The sequence below is a fragment of the Sprattus sprattus genome (assembly GCF_963457725.1).
Source record: "Sprattus sprattus genome assembly, chromosome: 2".
In the NCBI taxonomy this organism is placed as follows: Eukaryota; Metazoa; Chordata; class Actinopteri; order Clupeiformes; family Clupeidae; genus Sprattus; species Sprattus sprattus.
The window spans coordinates 23,592,811-23,603,182 of NC_137921.1; the positions used below are offsets into that span (position 1 = coordinate 23,592,811).

General features: G+C 43.3%; 1 protein-coding gene across 1 annotated transcript; it reads left to right on the forward strand.

Moving 5' to 3' along the window:
* Positions 1-314: 314 nt before the first annotated feature.
* LOC308360758 (trace amine-associated receptor 13c-like) lies at positions 315-1,376 on the forward strand (the record flags this gene model as incomplete). Its single annotated transcript, XM_080832868.1, has 1 exon — positions 315-1,376. The coding sequence occupies one exon, from the start codon at positions 315-317 to the stop codon at positions 1,374-1,376; it is 1,062 nt and encodes a 353-aa protein (XP_080688994.1).
* Positions 1,377-10,372: the final 8,996 nt, after the last annotated feature.

The following is a 10,372-nucleotide window of genomic DNA, read 5'->3' on the forward strand; positions in this document are numbered from 1 at the left end:
CAAGTATATAAATCGTCATGTCTCAAAACAATTATGTCAACAATTAAAGACATGTTTAATTTGTGTGTAAATATGTATAAAGATACTTGATCCTTCAGGATTACACCCTAATAAAAACAGAAATGAACACGGCATGGGGCTTGTGGGCAGGGCAGTGTTTAAAACTATAGATTTGTGTATACATGTGGATGCTTTCAGGATTGCATCATCAGTGCTTAAAAGAAGAAAAAAACGGGGTGGGGATTGTGAGAATGTCTGTTTAAAACTGTATAAATACCGTGCATTATAAGGTCTGATACACTAGATGTCCGATCATGTCATCGGATTCATATTCCACTCCTAGGGAGCTCACAACTGAGCAAACATACTTACAATCAAACACACTTGGATCGGGCAATCACAGCCTTCTGGACAACTGTGTTTCTTGCTTTGGGAGTACAGAAGTTACACCCGCATACGTGGCTTTGTATGTGTCTGCAATACTTGGTGTTATAATAACTGTGTGTGGCAACTTGCTTGTCATCATATCGGTGTGCCACTTTAAACAGCTTCACACACCAACTAATGTGCTCATCCTCTTCTTGGCTGTGACAGATTTTTTCGTGGGAATTTTTGTCATGCCACTACAATTTATCTGGCTGATAGAATCATGCTGGTTTTTTGGAACAACTGTGTGTGCTTTTTTCAACTTTGTGTCATTCCATTTGACATGTGCATCTGTCCATATTGTGGCTCTTATTGCAGTGGATAGATGCATGGCTCTGAGCAATCCCTTTTTCTATTCCAACAAAATCACTGCAAACCTCTTTGTTATTGTGGCCTCGTTGAACTGGGTGTTTTCTATGGCTTACAATTTTGCTCTTCTTTACAGCAATGGTTTTTTCACTCACGCACTGGCACTGTGTCCATACGACTGTCTTATTATTGTGAATGAAATATGGTCTTGGGTTGATTTTGTTGTGGTATTTGTATTACCATGCTCTATTATGATTATACTGTACCTGATAATCTTTGCCATTGCCAAAAGACATGCCAATGCCATCAGGGCAGCTAATAGTCAGGGTAATCCAAATGCCGGCAAGAATGATCACATGCCCAAACGATCTGAGAGAAAAGCTGCTAAAGTGCTTGGAATACTTGTGTCTGTCTTTTTGTTATGCGTAGTGCCATATTACATTGCTAGCGTTATTCCTGGGAGTATCAACACCCAACTCTTTAATGATGTGTTAAATTACACGTCAGCACTACTTTACCTAAATTCTTTGTTCAATCCGATTATTTATGCTTTGTTCTACCCATGGTTTCAAAAAAGCATGAAATTAATTTTAAGGTGTCGTATTTGTAGCCCAGATTCCTCTCTCATGAATGTAAAGTGATTTTTTTTTTTTTTTTTTTTTGGTAATCCACCTTCAATATGAAAATGTATGAGCATATGACCTTTGTTGTCCTGGTATGTGAATGATGTATGGTTCTATGATTTTATCATGTTCACTGATGAAAAAAGGAATACATACATGCTCAGTAGTGTATAAACATTAACCAAATCTACAATATGATGTCTCTGACGTAGACAGAGAACTAACCCTAACTGTAACCCTAACATCAGGAATACTACATGATCATATTATTTGACCCTTGCTCTTTCACAAACCATTATATTCATGTCTATTTGCATAAATGTTTTTCTTATCATTTTCATCAACCTTCTAGATAATTGTCTATATTTTTTTTTCTATGAAATGACTTTAAAAAGATAAATTATTTATTTTCTAAATGGTGTTTAAATATCTGATTAATTGTGAATAGTTAAGTTTGTGAGCAGTGTCCTTTTTGCCTTAACAGGTGGTGGCATGTTAGTGGCAAACTAACTTAGGTGGTCATGAAAATGTGTTAGTGCTGTCAAAATTATCTGTAGTTCACAGGAGAGAATCTGTGTTCACAGTTAAAAATTTGCTATTAAATATACTTCATTTATGTTGATTCTTCATTAATTCCATGATTTTACATTTAAATATCCATTAGCACAAGGTTCAATATTAAGAAGAAAAAAGGCATTAATCAGAATAAATCAAACCAAAAAAAGTAAGATTCATTTGTTATTTTTATCCATTTTATTTTAATTAGACAGCACTAAAATATACATATTTTGTTAAAAGAAGATTTAGAGAAAAAAATATTCTATAGTAACATCTATATAGGGATGATGACAAGACTTATGATGAATAGTGATGTGTAGATGTCAAGTATAAATAAGCATAGCTTTGATATGATTGATATAGCTTTGATATGATTGATCCATATGATGAGAAAGAGCGACCTAAATGTCATATTAATTAACTGAATGCCTCAACTTTCTGCATAAAGTTCTTAATAAAAATTAAAAATTACGCAGTATGAAATAAAATTCCTCTGAAATGGATAAATGTGTGATGAAACACAGGTTCTATGATATAACTTTCAGTATAAAGGACTATGCTGTTTACTGTACATTTTGGAAAATGTTCCATAGTACAACATTGTAAATATATGAATCAACATGTCTCTAAAAAGTGATGTTCAATTAAAGATGAGTTTGATTTTTTTGTGTATGTGTGTACACCAGCCTGGTCTCAATCAGCCGTCATACATATGTATACAAACATTTTGTGCGTACAAATTCATAGCAATACTAACGAAATAAAGTGACATTTTGAACCAGGGATTAGAAACGGTTCAAAGAACGAAAACGAAAACCGGTAAAGAACGAAATTTTGTGATGAACATAATCGAAAACCGGAACAAAAACAATTTCAGCTGTTCCGGAGTGAAAACAATATTTTCAATTTTAAATAACCGGTTAATAACGTTATTTTTCGTTCCAAATAACCTTTCTTGAAATATTGTGGGAATAAAATAATTGTTAAAATAAATCTTGAAATAAAGTTTTATTCCGGAAGTGATGGGCTTGGCTACCTGCCCGCTAAATGTTACCCAGACCGCCTGGCTGAAGTGAAACTACTGTTGACACTAGCGAGCCGTGAGTAGCCTAACAGATCTGCAATGATTGTGCTGCCTGTGCCCGTTACCTAGGTCAGTGTAGAGCGTGCCTTTTCGCCTCTCAAATATATCCTGTCTCCTTTGCGCAGCAATCTGAAGGAGAATGTTTTGGAGGACATACTTTTCCTTAAACTGAATAAGCAATTTGGTATGTAAGCTATCTGTTGTCCATTTCAAATAGGCTAACTCTCGAGTTAATAGAAGAGAGTAGGCATAGGCCTCTAGCTATGGACATGAGTTGTGTTTATTTTGCGCGTAATGGAGAACGTTTTGTTGGAGATGCTTTCCGAATTTGAATGTAGGCCTAAATGTGACCGGCTGAGTTTGTTGTCATTTTGTTTTGAATAGCCATGGGTCTAAGCTGCTGCATTTCTTGCTTTCTTTTTTTTGAACGGACTTCAGTTCGAAAGACATGTTTGCATTTAAATGGTCCTGCAGCCTAATTTCATGTTGCCGACTGGAAACAAATAAAATAGAACTGCAAGGTGATATAATGTTGTTTCATTATTTATTATAAGTTGTAGGCAAACTCCGTTTCCACAACGTTGGAAAAGTGCGCATTGCATTTAGCCTATAGGCTTCACGCACACACCCGAATAATGACAAACATTAAGCTCGCGCCCCCCCCCCCCCCCCGCATGATGACAAACATTAGGCACGCGCACCCCCCCCCCCCCCCCCCCCCATGACAATTTTGAAAAGAACGTTATTAACCGTTCTTTTATAAGGTTCTAACCGGTTAATAACATGAAGAGAAGCATAGGAACACTGGAACGGAACAGAAAAATAACGTTTCTGGTCAGAACGAAACGAAATGAAAAATATTTCGTTTTTAATCCCTGTTTTGAACGTACTGTACAAATTCGTAGTAATAAATACGAAATAAATACGGACTGGCGGTTCCATGCAGGATACCTTTATAGGATCAATTTTATAGAAGAAGTTGGAAAGAATTAGATATCCTAATTGTTTGAACTACAAAGTAGACCTAGCCTAGGAAACATCTCGGTTACGGATGTAACCTCGGTTCCCTAAGCGGGACCAGATGTAACATTCGGGAAATGACACCTTCATTGACCAATCAAACCACTCTCTATTCACGCCGGAAGGCGAATTGCGATGAATCTCCACACTGAGCCCGCCCCCTCAGGTCCCCATAAATTGGGGGTGATTGCGTCGCTCATCCTCTGAAGACTCTGAGCACTGAGTCTACTAGAAGAAAAAACACGCACTGTGCACGCAACACATGTTACATCTGGTCCCGCTTAGGGAACCGAGGTTACATCCGTAACCGAGATGTTCCTTATCGCAGGTACTGCGATGTAACATTCGGGACCGAGTCCATTCACGCGTGCAACAGTGTCGGCCAACATACATACGCACACGCCAACCTATTCGCCTTGCCCTCAGAGAGGTTCATGTGGCGGGCGGCGGTGCGCCTTATACGGGGAATGAATTAAATATAAGTGAAACGGGATCACTGATCCCTTGCTTATGAAACTTACACCCATCTGCCCCATCCGCCTTTAATACATAAGGGGAGATGGTCACTTAATTTATAAGCATATTCACAGGCCGCATAGGATCACAGATCGCTCGCCTGTAATACGCTCTGCAGGAAACCAGGCTCCGCCACATCCAACATGTAGTAATTAATAAAGGTGTGACGAGAGCTCCAGCTTGCAGCTTTGCAAATGTCATCCACTGAAACGCCCTTAAACAGGGCCCAGGATGACGAAACCCCACGAGTAGAATGCACACAAAGCTTCTCCGGGGGCTCCAATGACAAACTTGTATAAGACAAAGTGATAGCCTCCACCAACCAACGGGAGAGGCTCGACTTTTCCAGAGGTTTGCCTTTGGCGTTTGCACCAAAGCATACGAATAACTGATCCGATTGCCTGAATGAGCCAGTGCGCTCTACATAAGTGCGTAGAGCGCGCACTGGACAGAGCTTATGCAAATGCTCCTCCTCCGCCGATGCGAAAGGAGGGGGCAAGAATACGGCCAACTCAGTGACCTGGTTACGGAACGGAGTTGTCACTACTTTGGGTGTATATGCTGCGTTAGGCCGCAATACTACCCTATCCCTGGCAATCGAAAACTGAATGCACGACGGGCTGACAGACAGCGCTTGCATGTCACCGACATGCTTCGCTGACACCTGTGCCAGGAGCAGCGCGTTTTTAAAGATGCAAACTTTATGTCCACCGTTTCTAAGGGCTCGAACGGAGGACCCGTGAGCGCCCGTAACACAACTAGCAAATCCCAAGAGGGCAATAGGTGCCTGACAGCCACTCTAAGACGCCTTATCCCAGCCATAAAGCGCGAAGCGAATGGATGACTACCGGGAGATTTGCCGTAAATGCAAATATGGAAATGGCTGCTAAATATACTTTGATAGGAGAAGCCGCCTTTCCTTCATCAAACAATTGCTGTAAGAATTCTAGGATGATGCCCAGAGCGCAATCAATAGGGTCGTGCTGACGTGCAGCGCACCATCGCTCGAACATGCGCCACTTGAGCGTATACAGAGATCGGGTAGACGTTGCCCGAGTGCTCTGTATAGTATTCACCACTGAATCTGACAGGCCTGATGCTAAGAGCCTGTTCCTCTCAGGTGCCAGGCCCTGAGCTGCCCTGAGCTGATTAAGTCCGCTTACCATGGCTGATTGGGCCAATGGGGCGCTACTAATATCAGCTCTATGCCCTCCTCCTCCACCCTGCAGACTACCTGATGCAGAAGAAGAATCGGAGGAAATGCGTAAAGACGCATGCTGGGCCATCGCTGGCTCATCGCTGGCTCAGCACGTCCACGCATAACGGAGGGTTGTCGCCTCCCAGCGAAAACCACAGAGGGTAGTAGGTATTTTCTCTCTTCGCAAACAGGTCCACCTGTGCTCTGTAAAATCGAAGCAAAATCTGGTCGACCACCTGACGGTGGAGGCACCAGTCTGCTGCTTGAGGGTTGCCCCTTGACAACAGGTCTGCTCCGTAATTGAGATGACCTGGAATGTGCACCGCTCTGAGAGAGCGAATGCGCTTCGCCGGCCACAGGAGTAGTCGGTTTGCCCAATGGTAAAGCGCAGGGGAGCGCACCCCCCTTAGCGATTTATGTATGCCATGGCGGATGTGTTGTCCGTCCTGACGAGTACATGATGCCCGCTTAGTATGTGTATGAAATGCCGAAGCGCTAGAAAAAATCTTTCGCAGTTCTAACACATTTATATGTGACGCGGCTTGCGTTGATGACCAACGCCCATTCACAGAATATCCTTTGCATATCGCACCCCAGCCTTCCATGGAGGTGTTTGTGGTTACAATAACGTGGCGCGTCACTATGCCTAGTGGAGCCGCTGCTGAGAGGAAATGCGGGGCTCGCCATATGGCCAAGGCCTGCCAGCATCTGCGATCCACCGTGATCAAGCGAACTTGTCCCTGGTGGAGCTGAGCTTTAAAGACAGATACCACGCCTGAAATGGCCGTGCATGCAGCATCCCTAATGGGCGTGCAACTGCTGCGGCCACCATCAATCCCAAGAGCTTTTGACAGCGAAGAGATGTGACTTTTTGCCCTAGTCTGAACTGCTGCACACATGTCTTGATGGCATCTATTCGTGCCTGCGACAGACACAACGTCATTGAGACAGAGTTCACTGTCATGCCTAGGAAGTGAGCCGTCTGCTGTGGACGCAAAGAGCTTTTTTCCTTGTTTATCACGAATCCGAAGCGGTACAGGTGTGCCACCACAATGTGGCACTCTTGCACCGCCTCTGCCTCTGAGCGAGTCGTCCAGGTAATTGAATAGGCGAATGCCTATTTTTCTTAAGGCGAGACACGGCAGGCAAAAACATCGTTTTTTTCAGCAGTGGTACATTTTGAGATTTTGAGCTAGTTCACTCCCTTAACATGTAATCTTTCATACTAGCATAAAGAAAATATCCTAATTATACATTAATGTGTATATTTATTCACATTTTGTCTGTTCGCGGCTTCAGCATTCTCCTAGGTTTCCACGAAAGTTAGCATTCTAACGTAACGTGCAGTATATCGGCTTTCTGATGCCTGACATGTTTGGTACCGTTGAAAAGCTCTATATCTCGCACACAACGCTATCTAATCCAAATAAGGACATTTCCTTTCCAGCAGTAACCAATGATGTTAGCAAAAACGGGGCTTTAAACCTAAGGACGCAATTTCATTGGTTTGCGGTGGTTTCTAATAACGTGATTCGTTCAGACGCATCACGTGGTATGGCTTGACACTTCCTTGAATCTTTAAATGCGATTTTCTCAAAACGAGTTTTTTGTCATACTCCAAGGATAAAAACTCCACTTCAGTTTAACCTATATACACCAAACTTTCCAGTCTGTACCCAACTATATTATGAAGACATTTACAGAGGGATTTGTAAATATATTATTCCTAGCCTGGATTATATAACATTATATCCCCAAAAACATGGCGAAGGCTATTGACAGTCTTTTCTGTTTTACAGGAAAACAAAAGTAGATATCCATAAATCCCTCTTTAATTTTTTTCCCATCTAATATGCCAACAAAAGGGAAAAGGATTTTTTAACCTGGCTTTATCCCATGATCAGACATGATCTTTTAAACATTATGCAAATTAGTGCATATTTAATGAGATAATGCATAATTTGCATATTCAAACATCAAAATACAAAAAACTTGTAATACATTTTTTTCTCATCTAAACATGACTAATCAACTGAGAAAGTTTCATGGTGATACCTATTATTTAAGATTTTTACCCTATTCACCTGTAGTGTCTCGCCTGAACGGGGCAATGGCCGCTTCCACGCATTTTGTGAAAACCCTCGGAGCTAGAGGTAGACCGAAAGGGAGCGCGTGGAATTGGTATGCTATTCCGCCGAATGCAAATCTCAGATATCTGTGATGTCTGGGATGAATCGGTATATGGAAATACGCATCCTTGAGAGCTATCGTGACTAGCCAATCGCTTGGCTTTATGAACTGAATCAGACGGCGTGGAGTCAACATTTTGAACTTCAACGGCATCAGTGCTTTGTTCAGTAAACATAGATCTAATATAGGGCAATTATTCCCGTCCTTTTTGGGGACGAGGAAATACTGGTTGTAGTGGCCTGCGTTCATGTTCTCTGGCGACACTACGCTTATAGCCCCCTTTACAAGTAACGCATCTATCTCCTGTTGAAGGAAATGTGCGTGAGCTCGTGGCACCATTGATTGAATGACACCCCTGAACCTGGGAGGAGGTCTGGCGAACTGCAGTGTGTAGCCCGTTCTCAACTGTTTCGTCATCCCCAAGACGAGCAGCGAGCTCCATGAGGAGCTTGGCTTGATAGCGCTGGAGCAGCGCCGTTGTGTTCGTTGAACACGCCGACTGCCCCGCAGCTAAATAAGCCTTCTCGGCCAGAACCGCCATGTGTCTCGCGCTCTTCGTGGGTAGCACGGGTGTCTGGCCGATGCGTATCGTCGGGGAAGCAGGCGAGAGGTAACCTGCCACGGTGTCCTCCACTGGTTGGAAAGAGAGGTAGCCCCTCTCCTTAGCACGGTCCAGCTGGAGGTACGCCGCAAACCCTGGAACCGGAGTAGGGCGCAGCCCATGAGGTTTCCAGCTCCTCGTGAACCTCCTCGAAGAAGGGGATTACCGAGGGAGCTGGCGGGGGTGGACCACCATAATACTCCCTGTCCAGCGATGCAGAACGCACGCTGGGTGGGGGAAGGAGGGGGAGACCAAGCCGGCTCGCCGCCCTCCTTGTTACCTCGTGTAGCTGGTGGCCCAGGGCCCGGGAGAACACCGCAGGCTGCGTAGCCCGCGGCGCGTCATCCAGAACCATGTCTGTGTCCTCGTCCGAGTCGTGCTCGAACGAGTCATCCAGCAGACTCTCTCTGTCCAAGTCTACGGACGTCGAGCTCGGACAGCGGCTCAGCGGCCACTGCAGTCACCGCGACCAGGGCCAGAGAGCGCGCCCGAGGGAGGCCGCCTGGCACGCCACTGCTCACAGGGCGAGGGGAGCACCGCCTGACCGGGAACACCTCCCTGGACGGCACGGGCTGCGCTCTCGGGATGAGGTCCCTTCTCTCCCATAGAGAGCTATATCAACGTAGTACGTTGTAAGCAGTAGTGAGACGGCAAGTAGAGGACGAGCGTGGTCACCAGCTAGACAGCAGCTTGCTTAAAGTGTTGAATATCCTTGTCGCACTCAGAGCTGGTAAGGGAATTAATCCGCAACTCACCAACTCGAAAGAGTAAAATAGCACACAAGAATAAAGGATACACTTAGCGTGTAGAAGGTTTTTTTGACGGTCTGTAGCTTCCAGTAGCTGTAGAGTCAAAAGAGGATGGGCGACGCAATCACCCCCAATTTATGGGGACCTGAGGGGGCGGGCTCAGTGCGGTGATCCGTCGCAATACAGCCTTCCGCTAGAATAGAAAGTGCTTTGATTGGTCAATGAAGGTGGCATTTCCCGAATGTTACATCACAGTACCTGCGATAGGGAACTATTCACGATTAAATCCAATAGCACCCTAGATAGCACGTTGAAACGTGTATATCTGTAGTGATTACAGACTACAAAATAGGATAATAACTTTAAAATATATTTCTATAGCTTTCCTGTCATAAATACCACAATATGCTGATTAATGCGAATGCATATCACAACTGTAGTCAATGCTTGTCATCATTGAGCTCCTGCCATATCTAAATTAGATACTGTTTCAACAGATTACTTTTTCTCCAAGTTAAGTTGGCCGCCCCTGTTTCTGTTAACTGTGGCTCTTTCCTTAAAAATCGCACACATCTAACGTTTCATTTTTGTATCCGCAAGGTATGCAAATATAAATAAATAAATAGAAATACTGCAAGGAAAAGTGTAATCTTTGACTCCATCCAACAGCACCCCAGATAGCACATTGAAACGTGTAAATCCGTAAAGATTACAGACTACAGAATAGGATAAGATAATAACCTTAGAACCGCTTCCCTTTATTATACTGTAGCCTATGGCAATGACAGTACAAGCTTTCTGATTGGCTAATGCGTAGTGATGCCACCCGTGTATTGCCCTCCTCATAATATACGATAACTTCTACATTTTCAAAGCGATCAGTCTAAGGCAGGGGTCTTCAACAGGGGGTCCGCGGAGGTACTGCAGGGGGGTCGCGAAATCTTTGGTTTATAAGACAATTTTTTTCAAAAATAAATAAATAAAAAAAAAATAAAAAATCAACCAATTTTTTTTCCCACAAACTGAAATGTCTTCCGAATCAGAATTGTATTTATTCCCTTTAATTTGACATTAACATAAATACAACATATTGTAGCG